Source organism: Alligator sinensis, unplaced genomic scaffold (assembly GCF_000455745.1).
Source record: "Alligator sinensis unplaced genomic scaffold, ASM45574v1 scaffold1291_1, whole genome shotgun sequence".
In the NCBI taxonomy this organism is placed as follows: domain Eukaryota; kingdom Metazoa; phylum Chordata; order Crocodylia; family Alligatoridae; genus Alligator; species Alligator sinensis.
The window spans coordinates 1615450-1636544 of NW_005842219.1; the positions used below are offsets into that span (position 1 = coordinate 1615450).

At 46.1% G+C, this 21095-nt stretch overlaps 1 protein-coding gene across 1 annotated transcript in view; it reads right to left on the reverse strand.

Moving 5' to 3' along the window:
* The window catches only part of GTF2I (general transcription factor IIi), a 110013-nt gene that overhangs the window by 3460 nt on the left and 85458 nt on the right, over positions 1–21095 (reverse strand). The window contains 10 exon segments of the mRNA XM_025208072.1: positions 139–198; positions 3093–3121; positions 8153–8336; positions 10348–10431; positions 11839–11946; positions 14727–14779; positions 15530–15713; positions 16468–16533; positions 17320–17415; positions 17902–17985. Coding sequence (XP_025063857.1) covers positions 139–198; positions 3093–3121; positions 8153–8336; positions 10348–10431; positions 11839–11946; positions 14727–14779; positions 15530–15713; positions 16468–16533; positions 17320–17415; positions 17902–17985 — 948 coding nt within the window.

Below are 21095 nucleotides of genomic sequence, written 5' to 3' on the forward strand. Positions count from 1 at the left end.
CAAATAAACCCTGAATCATCAGCAACTTTTGTGCTCCTAGGACAAGGCCTTTTACCAGTCTCATTTGACAATAAGACCTATAATTTCACATGCTCTTCTCATTCTTTCGAAAGCCACCTGTTACACCTTTGTATTCACCTGGTAGTGCTGGTGCTGGGGCCGGTGCCGGCGCTTCTGACTCAGGTTTCTCCATCAGCTCTGAGAATAAATACAGGCAATGCTTAGCTTTAGAAGGAATAATCCAATGGCAATTTTATCCAATTGTATATATTCAATCTGTCGCATGAACAACATACATCTAGAGTAACTATTCAGGAGTTCCTCCGATTTGTTTTCTCAATGCTCTTCCAATTTCACTACAAACCCTTCTGCACTCTTTACAATACTAAACAACACTGATTTCAAAGAACAGTACAAAAATAAGTGTCAAGTTCAGGAACATTATTGAAACACTAGAGAATTACCCGTCAAGAATGACGGATGAATTTCAAATTGCGATTCATTTGCCCAGCTTTCTTTATGTTGTCCGGCATCTAAGTGTCTTCTCACAGCGGCCTTCTCTTGCGATTCATTTGTACGGTGCCCTTGATGGCATTGTGCATCTAACTGTCTTCTCGCAGTGGCATTTTCTTGGGACTCATTTGCACGGCGTTTTTTATGGCGTTGTGCATCTAACCATCTTCTCACAGTAGTCTCCTCTTGTGTCTCATTTGCACGCCTCTCTTGATGTCGCCTCAAGTCCAATAGCCTTCTTCGTATAGCTTGGTCCTCAGATTCATTGTTTCGTGCGTAACTTTTTCTACTTGCATCTAATTGTCTTCTTTCAGCAGATTGCTGTACAGTCTGTCTCATTCTCCAACGTTGCTGACGTTCTTTATTTTGACGACGTTTTCTCTCTGCAAGAGTTTTGCGTTCCATAGTAAAACACTTGAAGGTTTTGTGACAATAATGGAAAAGAACAACTTTCTTGATGGTGTTGTGCATCTAATCGTCTTCTCACAGTAGCCAGGAGCCCAGCTCCCGCTTTTCCTCAGCTGGCCCCTCTCTCTGCCCTCCCCGCCGTGCCAGGCTCCCGGTTCCCTCCCGGGAGGAGCTCAGTAGAAACAGCCTTGGCCCCCGACTTTTTTCCCCATCCTGACATGGTCACTAAAAAAATGCTAAGGTTTAGCAAAGAAACTTCTGAAGATACAAATGTTCTCTCAGTTTTCAAGCTATTTGCATTTAAAGAGCGTTACGGACAGACAGACACAGCCAGACGGACTAAGCCCTTTATATATATAGATTGTGCAATTCTCTCAGTATTTATATATATCAGGGGACTTTGACCAGTGTGGAGCTGGGACAGCAAAAAAAAAAAAAAAAGACGACTAGGTCCAGTGATCAGTCCTCTCCAAGTGCCCGAAGAGATGAGCAGCGATCCACGTTTTCTGTTTTCCACGGAAAAAAAATGGAGAAAACCACAGATTTTACCTTTTACTAGAGGCAAATGTGGATTTCTCATTTGACTGGAGAAACCCATAGGGAGGAAAAGAATTAGCCTGGGGCTGTGGCTGCTGCCCAGCTGGGCAGTGCCTGAGGCCTCATAGGGAGGGAGGAAGGGAGTTGGCCAGGGCAGCGCAGAGCTTGCAGTGGCAAGCACCTTTGCTGCACAGCCTTGCTGTACTAGGTTACACATGCCAGGATGCAGAGGCCCCAGGGGAGGGCAAAAGGGTGGGAGCCTGAGCCTGCAGCAGGCAGCCCCCTCCCTGTGCACAGATCTGGGGGGCATGGATCCCCCGGCCCGCCCAGGAGTGCATGCCTCCGCAGACAGCTGGCCCCACCCCTCCCCGAGCCTGCAGCGGGCAGGTAGCATGAGTGGGGGAGCCAGGCTCCACTCCACTGCAGCAGCTGCCACCTCCTGCCAGGGGCAGGGGGCTGTGAACCCAGGTGCCTGGCCCCATAGCCCTGGCAGCTGGGGGCCCCCCCCTCAGGCACAGCTGGGGGACCTTTCATTTTAAATCATGCATTTTAGGGATTTTATATGAGAATTTGTGATTTCTTATCAGGGAAATAGGGTATCCCTGGAGATGAGACATCTCTATTGTTACTGCTCAGTCTACCAGCTGCCAACAGTTTTACTCCCAATCAGGTGTGATGCTACCAGTTTGCAGCAGTGGACAGTGAAGCTCTTAAATGGCTCCTCTGTTATCCTAATACAGCTGTTTGGAAACAGTCAAAAAAGTCTCCATGCTGGGCTCTCTCTCAGAAGGTGACAGAGGGCTAACTTCTCAAGTCAAAGGGAATATACAGGACTGACAGCTAGGTCACCAGCATTGACTAGACTGGTTATATGAGAACACCACCACTTCCAGCTGATGTATCAAGCATCTTATATGGTGCTCACTAGCAGGGAAGAACAGACAAGAGCCACCTGACTAAGGCACAATCTAGGTAAGATGGAAGTCATAACAACAGGTTTCTCCAAGTCTCTTGTATACCAATGGCTCAGAAAGGACAACACCAAATGCAGTGTGTTTTTTTCCATTGCAGTCCTGCTGGATAGTTACAGAAAAGATGCTGCGTGCCAACCGTTGTCACAATGCAAACAAATGTGAAAAACAAGAAACTACAATAGAGGTCTGCAACAAAGTTCATAAAAACTGCAGAATCACTACCTAGCACAGTAGTTCTCAACCTTTTTGGACTCAAAGTACTTCACTGGACTCAAGGTACAACTTTGGTGGCACCCAATCTCAAAAACAAATGTATATATTACAGTGTTTGCCTCCTCACACAGGAGGACAGGATAGCAGTGGGGGCAGGACAGCAACCAGGCAGAGATAAGCCTGAGTCTCTGCTAGCCTGCTTGTCTCCTCATCTTGGGAGCATCCTTCAATGGATCTGGCAAACCGTTAAGAATTGCTGATCTAGCATTTTAACACCACCTACTAAGGGTCTGTAAATTAAATCCAAGGTCTTCCTTTACCTGTTAATATGCTGGACCCCCCTGCTACCAGGACATAATGCTGCAGTCATTGTAATGCAAATACTACTGAAGTTGAGTTCAAGGTGACAAAAAACACAGTAAGCCCCGTCTCTAAGGAAATACTTACGGTTGTTAATCACAAGTCCTGGAAATGGCCTGTAAGAAAGAATACAATGTTTAATGTTGCTGAGCTGATTTTTGCTGTACCATTTTCTGACCAAAGTTTTCATACGGGGGCTCTAAATAAAAGGAGGGACCTGCAATGTTTCATCATTGTTTTTCCTAAAACAGAAAGATTCATCCAGTAATCTATCACTTTCATATCTACCAAAAGGTTCAAATCCTTCCTTCGATCAGGCCCAACAGGGTATAAAAGGAGACTCCCCAAGTGACCAGGGAGTAAGCGAAGAGGGGTGGCAATTTGCGGGCAGTTCACAGGTCAGTTTGCTGCCCCCTGCCTTGAGGGGAGAGCCTTTCAGTTTGGTGCGAGGAAGCAGGGAAAAAGAATCCCTTTGGGGCCAAGGAGCAGTAAACAGGCCAGCTTCTAGGCAAGTTCGCTAGGGAAGGTGTGCCTGGAAGAAGAGCAGTAAGAGAGGAGAGGCAGATTAAAAGACCCAGAGAAATGGCTGGAGGACGTTCTAATGCCAGAGCCACTGCTACTGCCTTTGCTTGCACCTGTGAGGTGTCTGTCCAAGCAGGACTGCTCCCCATCGAGGCTTCCACCCAGATCTAGGTTTGGCGCTGTGGGGACTGTGGCTTGCAGGTTCCTTCTCGTGGTGGCCAGGTTGGGGGGCGCCTGTGGTGCCTCTCAGGGAACAGGTAAGGCAGCTACAGAAGGAAGTGGTGAGGCTCTGAAGCATCCTCCACCAAGAGGAGTTCATTGATTCAATGCTGGAGAAGACCTCTGGCACAGCAGAAGAACTGCCAGAAGCAGCGCTAAGGGAGGGAGAGGAAATGGATTCCCAGGAAGGTGGAAGCTTATGACCTCTGGCAGCAAATAGAGATATTCGTTGCCACCTGCAGCAGTTTGTCTGGAGAATAGATACGGAGCCCTAGCAACAGAGGGTGAGGACCATGTTCCATTGGTGGAGGAGAACAGGCCAAGCCCCTACAAAGTGGGAAGGATTGAGATGACTGCCACCAAGAAGCAACTGGTGGTGGCAGTTGGAGACTCCCTTCTGTGGAGGATGGAGGGAGCCATCTGCTGACCTGACCTGTTGTCTAAGGAAGTCTGCTACTTGCCCGGAGCCCAGATCCAAGGTGTTACGGAGGGATTACTGAGATTCCTCTGGCCCTATGACTACTACCCCATGCTGATCATCCATGTGGGTACCGACGATACTGCCAGGGGAAACTGAGCAGATCAGAAGTGAATACAGGGCTCTGGGTGCAAGGGTGAAGGGGACTGGGGCTCAGGTTGTGTTCTCTTCTATGCTTCTGGTCAAGGGGAATGGCCCAGGCAGGAGCAGATGCATCCTGCAGATCAATGCCTGGTAGTGCAGGTGGTATTGCCAGCAGGGCTTTGGCTTCTCTGACCACAGGATGATGTTCCAAGAAGAAGGATTGCTGGGAAGAGATGGGATCCACCTGACGAACAGAGGGAAGAGCATCTTCACAGACAGGCTCGCTAACCTAGGAGGGCTTTAAACTAGGTTCAACAAGGGATGGAAACCAAAATCCCGAGCTAAGTAGGAAGCAGGAGATGTGGAAGAAGAGCAAACAGGAGGGGGCAAGAGGGGAAATATTCTCATTCTTCCTGAGAAATCAGGGCAATCGACTAGTTACCTTAGATGCCTGTACACAAGTGCACAGAGCCTGGGAAACAAGCAGGAAGAATTGGAAGTCCTCACACACTCACAGAGCTATGACATGATCAGAATACCAGACACTTGGTGGGAGCTTGCATGACTGCAGCACTGTCATGGATGGGCACAAACTGTTCAGGAAGTACAGGCAGGGGAGAAGAGGAGGAGGAGTTGCACTTTAGCTAAGAGCCATACGATTGCTCAGAGTTCCAGTATGAAACTGGAGATAGGCCTGTCAAAAGTCACAGGAGAGAGCAACAAGGGTGATGTTGTAGTGGTGGTCTGCTACAGACCACCAGATCAGGAGGAAGTGGTGGATGAGGCTTTCTTCAAACAGCCAGCACAAGTTTCCTGATCAAAGGCCCTGGTTCTCATGGGGGACTTCAAATCACCCCAACATCTGCTGGTAAGGCAGTACAACAGTGCACAGGCAATCCAGAAAGTTTCTGGAGAGTGCTGGGGACAACTTCTTAGTGCAAGTGCTGGAGTGGCCAACTAGGGATCATGTTTTTCTTTACCTGTTGCTCACAAACAAGGAAGAATTGGTGGGGAATGTACCAGTAGATGGCAACTTGGGCAGCAGTGACCATGAGATGACTGAGTTCAGGATCCTGACAAAAGGAAAAAAGGAGAGCAGCGAAGCATGCACCCTGGACTTCAGAAAAGCAGACTTTGACACCCTCAGGGAACTGATGGGCAGGATTCCCTGGAAAGCCAGTCTGAAGGGGAAAGGAATCCAGGAGACCTGGTTGTATTTTTAAAGAAACCTTACTGAGGGGCAGGAACAAAGCATTCTGATGTGCAGGAAGACTAGCAGATATAGCAGGCAACCAGCTTGGCTTAGCAGAGAACTCTTTGGTGAGCTTAAACACAAAAAGGAAGCTTACAAAAAGTGGAAGCTTGGACAAACACCTCAGGCATACAGGGATGAAGTCAGGAAGGCCAAAGCACAACTGGAATTGCGGCTAGCAAAGGACATGAAGGGTAACAAGAAGGGTTTCCACAAGTATGTTACCAACAGGAGGAAGGTCAGGGAAAGTGTGGGTCCCTTACTGACGGGTGGAGGCAACCTAGTGACAGATGAGGAGAAAAGGCTGAAGTACTCAATGCCTTTTTTACTTCAGTCTTCACAGGCAGGGTCAGCTCCCAAACTATTGCACCGGGCAAGCAGTTTGGGAAGGAGGTGAGCAGCCCTCAGTGGTGAAACAGGTTAGAAAGAACTATTCAGAAAAGCTAGACACGTACAAGCCCACAGAGCCGGATGCAGTGCATCCGAGAGTGCTGAGGGAGTTAGCTGATGTGATGGCAGAGCCCCTGGTCATTAGCTTTGAAAACTCATGGTGATTACGGGAGGTCTTAGATGATTGGAAAAGGGCAAATATATAGGGCCTATCTTTTAAAAAAAAAAAAGGAAAGGAGGAAGATCCGGGGGACTACAGACCAGTCAACCTCACCTCAGTCCCCGGAAAAGTCATGGAACAGGTCCTCAAAGAATCCATTTCTAAGCACTTGGAGGAGGCGATTAGGAACAGCCAGCACGGATTCACCAAGGGCAAGTCATGCCTGACCAACCTGATTGCCTTCTATTAGGACAGGGGTGGGCAAAATGTGGCCCGCCAAGCCATTCTATCCAGCTCGCGGGGCCCCTAAAAAATTTAGAAAATTAATATTCATCTGCCCTGGGCTGCCTGTCATGCAGCCCTCGATGGCAAGCCCTTGATGGCTTGCCAAAACTCAGTAAGGGGCCCTACGCGCAAAATAATTGTCCGCCCCTGTATTAGGAGATGACTGGCTCTCAGGGAAAGCAGTGGATGTGGGATACCTTGATTTTAGCAAGGCTCCTGATACGCTCTCCCACAGCATTCTTTCAAGCAAGCTGAGGAAGTATGGATTTGAGAAATGGATTGTAAGGTAGATAGAAATCTGGCTGGATTGTCAGGCTCAGCGGGTGGTAATCAATGGCTCAGTATCTAGTTGGCATCTGGTATTGAGTGGAGTGCCCCAGGGGTTAGTCCGGGGGCGGGTTTTGATCAGTATCTTCATTAACTATCTGGAAGATGGGATGGATTGCACCCTCAGCAAGTTCAAGGATGACACCAAGCTGGGGGGTGTAGTAGTTATGCTGGAGGGTAAGATTTAGACTGACCTAGGCAAATTGGAGGATTGAGCCAAAAGAAATCTCATGAGGGTCAATAAGGACAAGTGCAAAGTCCTGCATTTAGGATAGAAGAATCCCATGCACTGCTACAGCCTGAAGACTGACTGAATAAGCAGCAGCTCTGCAGAAAAGGTCCTGTGGGCTACAGTGGATAAGATGGATACGAGTCAACAGCGTACCCTGGTTGCCAAGAAAGCCAACAGCATACTGGGCTGGCATTAGTAGGAGTGTTGCCAGCAGATCAAGGGAAGTAATTATTCCACTCTGTTTGGCACTGGTGAGGCCACATCTGGAATACAGTGTCCAGTTTTGGGCCACCCACTATAGAAAGGATGTGGATAAGTTGGAGAGAGTCCAGCAGAGGACAAGGAAAATGGTTCAGGGGCTGGGACATGACTTCTGAGAGGCGGAGGGAACTGGGTTTATGGAGTCTGCAGAAGAGAAGACAGAGGGGATTTGATAGCTGCCTTCAACTACCTGAATTGTGGTTCCAAAGAGGATGGAGCTAAATTGTTCTCAGTGGTGACATGACAGAACTAGGAGCAATGGTCTCAAGTTGCAGCAAGGGAGGTTTTGGTTGCATATTAGAAAAAAACTCCCTCACTAGGGGGGGTGGTTAAGCACTGGGAGAAGTTCTCTAGAGAGAGGTGATGGCATCTCCATCCTAGGATGTTTTTAAGGCCTGGCTTGACAAAGCCTTCACTGGAACGATGTAGTTGGGGATGGTCCTGCTTTGGGTAGGGGGTTGGACTATATGACCTCCAAACCTCATTTTCTATGATTCCATAACCTGTTGTATAAAGAAGTAAAATTCTTGTACTAGCAACCCTGCCTGCAATGCCCCTAAACAGTTTATTAATGCACTATATAAATCTCTCTCTCGAGGTACCATATCCAAACAGGATGTTGGTGACCATGCTACATAATATGAGGTTGCACTTGGAGTGCTACAACTGATAAAAATCAGTTCATATAACTCTACTCATTACAGTGACTTATGTGCTTCCTCCCAAGAACTCTCACAGTCACACATGCATGCATGAATCTCATTTTACCTAAACCATTTGTTATCCAAGATCAACATATCCCATTATTTACAATTTATTTTGAAAATTCCCTCTCAACTGTCTGAAACCATAATTTATTCACATATTGCCCATCTCTAATATCTGGATAATCAAGATTACACCATATAACCACGACAGTAAACTGATTGTCACATACCGAATGACAGTAAATTTGATAAACTCTGCCGATTCCAAAATCTTCCTCATCGAGCTGATTTCCAAATAACTGGGGGCCTTAAATGCCACTCCAGGAGGCATGCCATCCACCACCACACAGCCAGGGTTGATGGTGATTTTTCTGTATGGAACTTTCACGGGGAAATTCATACCGATTGCTTCACCTAAGTAAGAGAATTGACGCAAGTCTACAAATCTGAGCTTACAAATACTCATTGGATAAGAACATAAAATGCAGACATGCATTTTATATCATCTAAAGCTACTGAAATGCATCTGCTATTTAAGCCATTACACTTAGAGGGTTTTCAAAAGAACTGTATTCTAGACAGCTCTCATGAATGCTATTATCTAGGAGTCTTCCCAGACTACTGCACCAGGCAAGCATTCGTCTCTGCTTTTGATCCTGTTAACAGATCAGGACCGTCTAGCTTTAAGAAGAGTCAGGATTTGCAAGAAAAAGAAATATTTTGTGTGTGGAGAGACATAAAGAAGACAGTATCTAGAGCAAGGCTGCTCAACTGAGGGCCCACAGGCAGCATGCAGCTCCACAAGAGACTAGCAAGCGGTCCGTGCAGCCGCCTCTCCAACAACCATGCAGTGAAGGGGGGGGAGAGGCCATGCCCAATGGTAAGGGGGAGGGGGTCCCACCCCCACAGCATGTGGCTAGCAGTGTGTGGTCCCTGGGGAAGTTGGGCAGCACTGATCTAGAGCACAGAAACTTCTCCATTTAAGAAAAATACAAAACCATTTAGCCTTCAGAACAGACCCATTTGGAAGTTGGCATACGCAGAATATACAGAGCAGAAAGTAACTTACTGGTTACAAATATAGTGCCAAAATGGCCACTGTGATGGATATTATATGCTTACCTAGTAACTTTTATTTACTAAAACCAAAATGTGCATCATCAGTTACTTTCAAAGCTATATCAAAATTATAATATAATAAAGAGCTTTGTCCGTCTGTGTCCGTCTGTCCGTAACGCTTTTGATCAAGTGCGCATGCACTGCCAAGACCGGGTTACCATGTCTGGGTTTCCCCAGATGAGTCCCCACTCTTATTAAGCCCTCTGAGCTCCGTCCGGGTGGGCTGTCCAGGATTTCTCTTTGCTCCACTGGTGGGAACAGCAGCAGCAGGGTGATCGGAGGCAGCAGGAAGCACACAGACCTGCCTGCAGCATGCTGAAGCATGCAGACCCTGTTGTGCTCCCTGCTGCCTGCAATCACCTCCCCCTGCTCCCATCCCTGGAGCAAAGGAGAAATGCAGACATTTGGTCAGGGCAGGGGGAGCAGGGGCCGCAGCTGTGACAGGGCAGGGGGGAGGTGAGGGTTGTCTGTTCTCCAGCGGGGGGGAAAGGGACAGGGGGTTGCTCTGAGAGCAGTGGGAAACTCCATGGCTGGGCAGCAGCACAGGGGCTGGTGCCTGTGATCTGGGGGCTAAGCAGGCATGAGATGCTGGGGGAGACGAAGGGGGCCATGGCCAGGCTGCCTGGTGCAGTGGTAGCCTCATCCCAAGGCGGGGAGTGCCACAAACATACATGAATGGGAGCCACCGCACTCTGGCCTGGTCAGGCCAGGGACAGCAGTCAGGGCCATTGGGGTGGGGGATTGTGGGTTGGGAGTTCAGAAGGCACTGGCAGTGCCAGGGAACTACGTGTCAGGAGTGAGGGGCACCATCAGGACCCAGAGGGACAGGGTACTGCAGTTTGGTGAGTGAGAGGCACCACCAGGGTGGGGGTAAGGGGGACTGTGGATTGGGTATGTGGGTCACTGGCAGTACCAGGGGGCTGTGGGTCAGGAGTGAGGGGAGTAAGGGGCACCATCAGGGCCCAGGGGGCAGCATAATGCAGTTTGGTGAGTGAGGGGCACTGGCAGGGCTCGGATCAGTGGGTTGGGGGTGAGGGACAGCAGAAAGGCTGGCGGGGCTGTGGCTTAGAAGTGAGGGGTACTGGGGTGGGGGACTGTGGGCTGGAAGTGTGGGGGGCACCGGCAGTGCCAGGGGACTATGGGTCAGGAGTGAGGAGCAGCAGCAGGGCGGCAGCGGCAGCTGTGGCTTGGTAGTGAGGGGCAATAGAATGGGCAGGGCCACCCTTCGGGGCCGGCCATGTAAACAGTCCTTTGAAATCCGTCATTCATGACGAGCAATTGGCTAGTCACAGATAAAAGCAATTACCAAACTTCCGGCTGAACAGGTCATTTACTTGCTCTCTCAGTTGTCGGGCCTTTTCTACTTTTGATAATCTTTCACTTTCATCATCTGAAAGAATTTAGAGTTGTGTCAGGATAAAGCAGGACTTCCTTTGGAAAGCCATTTGATATTGCATAAGTTTTTACTTGAAACAAATAGTAATACCGCATTAAATCAAATACGAGATGAGGTTTCCCTCCCCCTCCCCGCAAATAATAGGATGGAAAAAGAGCCTCACCTTTAATTTGGGGCATAATACCAAACCCAGGACAGGTGGTGGCTTAGCAATGGCTTCTCCCCTAGGATCGGAGCCAAAGCTAGAGCTGATCTACCACCTGTCCCGAGCCAGAATGGCTTGTGTGGCAGGAGAAGGGGCACACAGCCAGGGGAGTGTGGAGGAGACCATGCAGTGAGGAACAGCAACAGAGGGGTAGGTGGTGGGAGGCACAGGGGGAACAAGGAAGGGAGGGGCAGGGTTCACACGACACATGACTAGGGGCAGGCAGCTCATGGGGGGAGGGGGGTGTCAAGCACAGCCTTGGGGAACAGAGCAGGCAGAAAGGGAACAATGTGGTGGGGGGCAAGGGGCAGGGATATGGCTCATCCCCCCTGCCACAACAGGGGGGGAGGCAGGGGGGCGGGACATGAACTTAAGACTACCTTCCATTAACTAAATTTTACACACAGAAAATATAACAAAACTATAAAACTTTTCCATGTATAGAATCTAATTATTGGGAAGGTCATCCTTAAAATTTAGAAGTTGTCTAGGATTTGGATAAATACAGTATTTACTTTAATAAACATCTCCCCAGAAGGTGATAGGCAGTCATACCTTCTGATTTTAGTAATAATAGAGGATGATAAAAATACACAAGCTGCAGAAAAGTGACAGGTGTTTTAAAAGTCACCTGTAGATTATTTTAACATATTACATAATAAATGCAATTTGCCAAATATGCCTGTTAAACACAAGGTATGATTTCTAAGTATTTCCTTTCAGTGAATGTAGCGAAAATGAAAAGTACCAGAGGACTGAAATCCTTTATTTTAGCACCAGTGTAAGCTTCCCAGCATGCCTATCCAATGCAGTTTATCCTGAGTTAAGAGTATCCATTTTGATGGAAGAGAAAATAATTCAGTCTCCCAGATCATTCAATCATGATCATGTCCTCTAAGACTGCCAACAAGGTTGCAAATGAATGTTTAATTTAGCATGTGGTTAGGTGGGAGACAAAGAAAAGGTGGACACCCGCTTGACTAGGAACTAGACTGAGATTCATTTATTCTGCAGATGTGACCGGAGAGATATCCATAAAGGTTAGACAATCATTAATGCGGTAAAACTGTATGCAAAGCCCTCTTACAAAGAGGCTATTAAATTTCATTCTATCCTGAAATGAACCAATGGACCACTCAGCATAGGAAAGAAAAGAGTTACAAGAAATACACAGCAGTAAAATCTGTCAAGTATACCTGGTATAGTCACTTGTATGATGTTAAGATCTTCAACACCTGCAGCTGTGTTCGTCACTGTATTAGTTGTGGTGCTTGTTGTATTGGCTGTATTAGAGTTGGTTTTTCCTGAAACAAAATCAGAAATATAAACTATAAGCAAAATAGTTGGAGATTTCCTAAAACCGTGAACAGCACGCAAGAAGAAAAAGATTGGGAAAGCAACAGATTTGAAGTCATGGAGTAATGTAGTTGTGATGGTCCAGGAAATAAGCAAGAGGCAAGGATTTTTGTGGGTGATACCATTTATTGGATCAACTGTATGGTTGGGATAGCCATAGACAAGCTTTTGAATGCAGTGCATTCTTCTTCAGGTCTGAGGGAAAAGCAGGCACAACAAGGCACACCACACAGTTGGTTCAATAAAAGATCACCACCCTCAAAAACCCTTGCCCCATGCAGATTTGAAGTGAAATTTTCGAATACACAAGACCCCCTTTTTTATTTTGGTGTGTGTGACAGGCACTTTGAAATCAAAATGACAGCGGCTTCCAGTAATACTTGGGCTCTGAAGCACTTAAATTGTTACTGAATATGAGACTTTAAACTTCTGAAGAGCCTTCCCTTTAACTTTTTATTAAAAAAAAAAAAAAATGATCCAACCCAAGAAGAGAAATGATTAAATTTTATATTACAATGGTTCTTGCTTTCTTTCCTTACAGACTTAACTAGACTTTTTTAAACACATGGAGTTTATCTTTGATGTTTTGTTCAAGTAAACTAGACCTTTCAAACTTTTATCAATCCTCATAAGATTCATTGCTCAAAGGACAAAACAGCAGAATATTAAATTCTCATTCATACAGGAAATGTTTAACAGCGAGCCAGATTATCCCTGGTGTTAACCGTCATAATTCAATTGACTGGAATAGTTAGACAAATTTTCAACAGCTGAACCATGGGTCTAATACATTTTATTCCTGATTCTCTTCAAACTAACTTTACTTTGATGCTGGCATATTTTAATATATTTCAGTGGATTAATCTTTCATTTAAAATGACATAAGAAGGCGGCAAAAGGAAGGGTAGCTATTAGGGCTGTGTGAAATTTCGGCAGCCATTTCATTTCAGAGGTGTTTCAGGCCGTTTTGGCACCCGAAACACCAAATCTGAATTGAAACGGAAGGCTCCAAAATGAAATGTTTTGGAAACGTTTTGAAGAATTTCGGAGTTTTGGAGCCAGGCTTGCAGGGAAACAAAAACTAACGAGGGGGAGGACTGCTCTGACATTGACATCTAGCTCCCAGTTCAATTCCCCAGCTTTCCGATCACTTCCCCCAGCTCTTCCCAGGCATTGTGGGTCCCTGACTTGCACGCAGGGTTTCAGCAGGCTGCCACTGCAGGCTGGGGAAGGCAGCAGCTGCTTGGCGCAGCTCATGCCAAGCGCCGGGAAGACTGCGGTGCTGCCACTGGCCCCAGCCTGCAGCAGCAGCCTGCTGAAACCTGGCATACAGATCCGGTAGCCTGCACCCCCTCAGGAAGAGCTGAGAGAATGATCAGAGAGCTGGGGGATCAAACCGGGGGGGCTGGGGAATCCCTGCCATGTGACCCGAGTCCGCAGAAAGCAGAGATCCGAGCCAGAGTCTCCTCGCCGCCACCCCTCACCCCATGCAGCCCCACACTGCCGGGGCAGCACAGGGCAAGCAGCGATGCCAAGGAGACCCCCGGCATGGATCTCCGCTCCCTGCGGAGCCAAGTCGTGCAGCAGGGACCAGCAGGCTTGCTCACTGCTCTGTGCTGCTTCCCTGCCCCGCAACTCAGCGAGACAGAGATGAGAGATGCACGGAAGGGTCTCCTTGCCTGCATGGAGGGCAGCGGCCCTTCCCCTCTCCCGGACGAGCCACCCATGGCCCAGTCCTACTCCCCGCTGAGGCACCAAGCCCCACCCCCAGCTGGGTAGGGCTGTGTGAAGCTTCCCTTGCAGCCTGTTTGAAACAGATTAGGAGGAGATTCGGCGGAGCCAGATCTCCAAAACAGATTTGGTCAAAACGAAACAGGACAGTGATCTGGAACACTGAAACAAATCATTGTCCTCCAAAACAGCCAAATTCAAAAACGAATTGAAACACAGCCATTTTGCACAGCCCTAGTAGATATGCACCTCAGACTGACTAAATATCAATATTAATTTAGATAGTCTGTGAGACACATATCTACACTGCCTTCTGTCTGTCTTCTAACACAGTGAATTACTTCCTCTATCTCGTTGCAAGCAAGATGACCATCAGTGCACAAAAAACCCTAACTTCTTCCACAGATTACGTTAAGTGTCATATTTTGGTAAGAGAGTGAGCTAATTTAGAGGCACTGTCTTTTTAGTTTGGCTGATGCAGGGATTTTACTACCTGTCAAGCTTGCATTTCCACTGGAGTGGATAGCTGCTTGCCCTCTCTCACAGGTTACAATCCAGGACCTTAACACTTTAGATGTGCCACAATCCCCACCCCTGCTTTGAAGGCGGCATTGCTAACAGCTAGCATAGGTCATTTGATAGTCATCCTGGTCCTTCAACGGGGCAAATTATAGAAAGCTGACTGGAAATAGGAAAACCATTATTGAAGGTGAATAGCTAGAAAAATTAAGGAACTGGGTAGAAGTCAGGAAAGCACAGCAGCCTTTTGTCTCTGCAGAGCAGGGATTTAACCTGTACTACAGCGATTTACCAGTGGCACCACATACAATGCTGGGGCTCCATGTGCACTTGGATAGGACCCTTAATGTAACCCAGGGAACACACCATAAATTTTTCAGGAATAGGTTTACACTGGGTAATGCTCTTGAAGTATTATCAGTTTTGGAAGCAGCATGACAGACTACTGCTCAAAATTATTAGCATTTAGGATACTTACTCTGAGGGCTTTTAGCAGAGTTTTCCTTAATTGCTGCCTCAAACATTTCAGGCCTGGAAACAAACATTAAATATTTCATATTAAACAGTAAAATTATACTTGTTTCATCCAACAGCAAAAGAAATACTGGCAAAACAGCAGCTATGAGGGGAAAAAGCAAAATCATTACAACAAAGCTAGTTAAGCTGAAATTTAACAAGACTTCATTTGCTATTCCTAATTTTCTACCTTCACCACGGAAGAGCTCTCAAACCTCCCATGACTTAATATTTTTATTTTAATGGTGGAACTGGTTGCAGTCTTAAATGCTGTATTTCTACAGCATCGGTAGACAAGCTACTTGTGGGAAGATGCAGTGGCTAAGCTCCTATGTATAGACATGCCTGCAACCAATCCTGTATTTAGAGACATTTAAAACCTATATTGAATTCAAGTTCCACTAACCTTGCTGTAACATTTTCATTCCTTAATGTAGCCCTTTTAGCTAAGTGACTGCATTAAACCAAACCCTGCAAACTCTCCATAGAAGGGAAATGCAAAACTAAAACAGGAACTGAAAGAACCCAAGAAATGTGGGCTGACTGGTCCCTGTTAACCAAGCTGTAGGAAATATTCAGCACGGAAAAGATGCATAAGCATTTTTCTTCAACATTAAAATCTCTTGTTTCCTGTTTTGCTAAAGCTGCTCACGTATAGATCCTAGCCTGGGGAATTGAAGAAGCCAGTTCTTTTCAGCGCTTAACTCTATTTTTAGCTTTGCAATTTGTTTCCAATAAAAGAGGTGAGATATCTAGACGTCTTACTTTTTGATAATGAATTTTATCTTGGATTTATTTCTGAGGATCTTCTCCAGCCTTGGAATGCCAAAAGTAGATGGTCGACGGAAAGGTACTCCCTCAGGTAGACCTTCCACATAGAAGTCCTCTGGGTAGGATTCAAATAATGCAAATGGAACCTTCACAGGTTCTGTAAGCCCCAGAGCTTCCCCTGAAATAAAACACAGAAATATCAACTACTACAAGTATCTTCTCCTGCAGCATGGTGTTGTATTTTACAGGAAACCCTCGCTATTTTCGGGTTTGGCATTCGCAGTTTAAAATATTTTCGAATGCCGAACCTGCATCTTAAATACACTTAAAGCAGCTTCTCGGGAGCTCCTCACTTGCCACCATCGCATTTCCGCCGCCGCGAGTGCAGCTGTGCCCCACCCCGGTTGCCAGGTACACTGCATTCACGAACGCAGTGCCTTATTTGCGGATTTCGCCATTCGCGGGGGATACAAGAACGTATCCCTTGCAAATGGCGAGGGTCTCCTGTATTTTCAAGTTGACATGACCCAAGTAAAAGAACTACAAATATTGCATCTTTACTGGTGAGGGATGAGAGAAAAAAAGAGGGCACACAACACAGAGGAGGGAGGTAAGGGTATGTGGCAGTATGGAGCCACTGGTCTCTGAAAAATCTGGGCACACAGATTTCAGGGGTCAAAACAGACACTGCATGTGTGCATACATCACCCCCTCCATTTCTAGTTGCAAACAGAAAAAGATTAGAGGAAAATGGATAGCTCAGAACCAGTAAGCCTAATAAGAGAAAACAGAGACCAAAGTACGCAAGGGTTGTAGAGCTTCATGGAATCTGTGGATAAAGAACGTCATCAAACAGGCCGAGCAAAAATGAACAAGTAAGTTCCAACAGTTCTAAATAGTACCACTTAAAAAACAGTCAACATAAAACTCACCACATTTTTCATTAAAAAGATTTTCAACTTTCTGTTTCAGGTCAGTAATCTTGGCATTCCAAGCCTCTGTCATAAAAACAAAAAGAATTAGATCAACATATGTGGATCTGTCTAGAAACTGCATATCAATAAATTAATTAATTACTGTGATTGTTTAAAGAAATATGAACATATGAACAACTCTGAACTATTCCCTTCCATTCGAAACCCATACCTAACATGGTAACTGCTGTTTTTGATGGCTTCCATAAGTTACAGCTAATGAAAGAGGCAAAAGAGTTTATTTAATTAACCCAAATAGTACTACATTTACTCTTCCAACAAGGGACAGAGAATTGTATTTGGAGACAGCACCCAAAGCACTCACAAAAAGGCCTTTATTAATTCATTCAGCAATGTGACCTGGATAGATAGACAAGTTGTTGACTTGAGAAAATGCAATCTCTCAACAATATCAGTGTTACATAAAGGTAGATATTTTTCATAAATGAATACTAACTTTTCCTTCTCCTTTTTAAGTGCGTCTTGAGCATAGGCAAAGGTTTCTATTGTTTTATATTTCACAATTACAGTATCAATGAAATGCATAGCACCAAGGAAAAGAGGGAAGTAACACCTCAAGTCCTACATATGACCCTATCATACCCCAAAGGTAATCTTTTAATACTGCTCCCTGACACCCAAGAATTGCTTAATCTTCAAGTTCCACAATAACTCATTTGAGTACCCAGCAGCTCAAAAGAACTTCAGTCACCCACAGAATAAAAACTTCAAATTTGAAGTCTCTAAAACTTTTAAGCATCAGTATTAACAGAAGTTATTATTAAGTGCATCAAGCCCCATAATACCAACCAAAAGAAAACTCTCTTCCTCGTGGCTTGAAGCCCAGGTTGGATCCATTGGTTTGAGGATTAGTTCGAACTTCTGTCGCTGGTGGCTTATTAGGACCTGCAGAAAAACGCATCATATATTTATATACATGCTCACTACAAGTTACCTATCCTGCAAGACAAGAAAAACAAGGAAATAACACAACTGACTACTAAGCAAAACTTAGCGTTTGAGTCAATAGTGGAACCAAAATTTAGTTTAGAATGAAAAATTCTGGAATTTAACGTAACATTTTAGCACTGCTAAAAATCACTACCCACCTTTGTACTATCTGCCTTTAACTTAAAATCAGTTATTTCCCTGTGTGAAATGAAGGGCCCAAATGTGCTGTGAACCACCATCCTTCACATAACTCAACCTGTTACTCATAAATACAAATCAAAAGTAGAAGCATCCTGAAGTTACATTACACTTACTAGTAAGTACAGCACAAGTTAGCGATCACAACTTCTATGAAGATAATGTAATGAGTATGAAAGCTAGTCTGTAATTCCTACTGGAAATTCTTTTAATAAGAATACTCCCTAAAGGAAGTTTCCCTACCTTCTTCAACAGTAACCTCAATCTCTGGAACCTTTGAATTGCTTGCAGGACTTCTTGCTCTCTTTGAACTCTTTGGACTCATTGCTACAAATCAACCATAGTGTTACTCTTCTATAATGCAAGTGCTGCATAGCTACCAAAAATCAGCATTTGGAAATATCCCCAAAAAACACAGTCTGACATAAGTGTTTCATGTAACATATGGTGCACTTTGCAAAATCTAAAAAACACCACTCCTTTAAAAAAAAAAGGGTTTACTGTTTGTAAAACATGCAGAATTGATCGTCCTCCTGTGAGCATTTGCTGTGAAATTATGCCCGGCAAGACTGCCCGCCTATTAAGTGGAATTTATTTAGTTTTTATTATTATTATTGTCTAAAGAGCTCAAAAAGTTAATTCACTTCACTATTCGTAAAAACCTTTAACTGGCAAACGATTTGTTTTTGTGAGTTTCCTTAAAAAAAGCAAAAAAAAAGCTTACTTGTATTTATTCACATACCACATGCCCCTGAATAAGACGTGCACATAAAAAGAGTTTTTCCTTGAATATAAGTATTTGAACATAAGCTGAAAAATACTTGAAACCTATTTTTTATAGTTGTAAGCAGACGTTGCCTTTCTCCCAGGAGAAAGCATTTTGTTCTGTGCCAAACAGTCTACAGACGTAGATGTCCAGTCTTGGGCCAAGTCCCACCAAAGTATGCAGGATAAAGCGTTTTCTCCTGAGACACTGCAGAATACATCTGTGTGGTTACTGTAGGTCAGTGTCTTGGGACAAGCTGGGCAGGAGGTCATCTAGGCATCCCTCAATGCACTGCTCACACACCCTGGCTACTCGAATGCAAAGCAGCTGCTCTAGCATCAGGACAGAAGTCTACTGCCCAGAGATGACAGGTCACAGGCGGCCTCGCTCACCTTTTTAATGCCCTCTACAGCAACTTGCCAGCTATTCTGTGCTCACCAGCCATATAACCAAGGTCAGCATCAGAACCTAATTGTTAATGCAAAGCATCCAGAGGACATCCCGAGCGCAAACCATGGCCCCACCAACTACTTTTAAGTTATCTGCAAGCACACCAGTCAGAACCAAGATAAGATACTGGACCATTGCTGCAGAAACAGTAGTCCACAGGCAAAAGGGTGACTGACAACAGTGCCAGCAGAAGTACAAGATGCCAAGGGAGTAGCTCATGAAGGCCCTATTATGAACTGCATGTCTGGTGCATGCAGGGCACGGCACGCCTACTACGAGGCAATGAACGACACAGTGCAGCCTCAACACGTTGTGGGCACAGCCTCCATCTCCTGGGACTCAGATCTCACCATCACTGCAGGCCAAAACTACATGCCCCCAGAGACCCAGATAACCCTGGAGCTGATCAAGGTCAAGGATTCCCTGCCTCTTCAGGACAGCAGCACAGACATGAAGACAGACCTGGAGCTGGACAGCAACCAATCCAAGTCCTCCGGTCGTCTGGAACATCCTGGCCATCCCGATGCGCAGGAATGAGCTGCAAATCCACTGGCAAAGCTCTCCATCACTGTTCGCACTGAACTTAGCAATGCTGCCCTCCTAGTCCTAGGGACCCATTCAGCATGAGAAAACATGCAGATGCCCTTTCCTGCCTGCCCAGTTAGGTTTGTTAGCTGCAAGGTGGGAACCCCAAAGCTGAACCTCTCTTTACCCCTGTACTGAAGGTAACAAGCAAGAAAACAGGGGATGGGTGAAGTGCCAAAAACCGTCCCATGGTTTGTTCCCAGGAAGGGATGAGGAACCCCAAGTTGAGCCTCATGGTAAGCCTCTCCGCCACTCACTCCCCATTTTGTTTGACCAGGAGAGGTGGGGAGCAGTGGGGTGGTACCACTGCAACTGAATCGAACAATTAAGTCCCATCATTGCTTTACGGAGGTGCCTCTGTAAGAGACTGTGCTGTCATTGTACGCAACGGGTTCTTTTCACCTTTAATCGAAGAACAGTTCTAGCAATCACCCACTTGACATCCCATTCAGTGGCTATACTAGGACCATGCCCGCCCTGGGCCCAATGGTTGAATAACAGCTAACGAGGTCCCTCCCTGGTGCACTTGGCTGCACCCCTGGAATTTGAGAAAAGGCTCTGGGCATCACTCGGAGGATGAAGGCAGCTTGCCCAGCCCCTGATCCTGCCCATCCACATGTAGCTTAGAGCTGCTCAGTTGATTGCTGGGACCAGCCAGCCCCCCACCAGCTCAGCCTCCTCCTCATGTGAAAGTTATTTTTGAATGAAAAGTATAAAAGCACTACTCGTTAAAGAGAATAAAAACACTTTATTGTAAGAAACTGCAAGGTGATGAAAAAGGGAGGACTGGAGTTAGGAAATAATTAATTAAGGAGAAAGACTTGGGGCTTTTTACTCAGTACACATGCAGGGCCAGTGCACACACAATTCAAATCCAAGTCCAACCCCTCACTCGGTCACTAAGAGCACCCCATGTCCTTCTCCCAAACAAACAGTCTGTAAGCCTGTCATGGTGGCGATTTTCTGAAGGAACAAAGTGAAGACTTCAAGTCACAGGTTCTTCCTCAACTGCTTATGGACCCAGCCCCTCCACTGCCATCGTGCACCAGCATGCACAAATAGCTCAGGAGGGGGACACAGGAAGTTGGCAGGTGGTCATAGCAATCTCCAACCCATTTGAGTGGGGCTAGCTGGTAGCAAATATTCAGCTGCTGGTGCCAGCTCTTGGCCACATGTCAGGTGAGAGCTGGGTCTACGGTGGCCTTGACAATGAAAAAGTCTGTCAGGTAATACCAGCACAAAACCAAGTGCCTTGTGAGCCATGACCTCACATTCCAGGATATGGCTCTCCTCTCCGGAGAGCCGTCATAGCTGGCCCAACCCTTTCACACACAAAAAAACCCCTCATCTGAAACCACCATGTTCTCCAGTAAAAGGACAGCAAACAGGAGGCTTTCTTGGGTGGCAACGAACAACTCTGGCCTCCACTGCGGGATCAGTTGGATTAGGTTCACATCAGCCAGGGTGAAGGGATCCTGCAGTAACAGGGAAATGAGTGTTAGGGATCCCACTACCATAAATCCTTGCTTCCCCACGCCCCAGCCCTTGCCCGCTGGGAATTGTTGGTGGCATTGCTGGGATGCCCCAAGCCAGGAATGGGCATTGCACCCTAGTGGGACCCCTCAGAGCTGTTCCT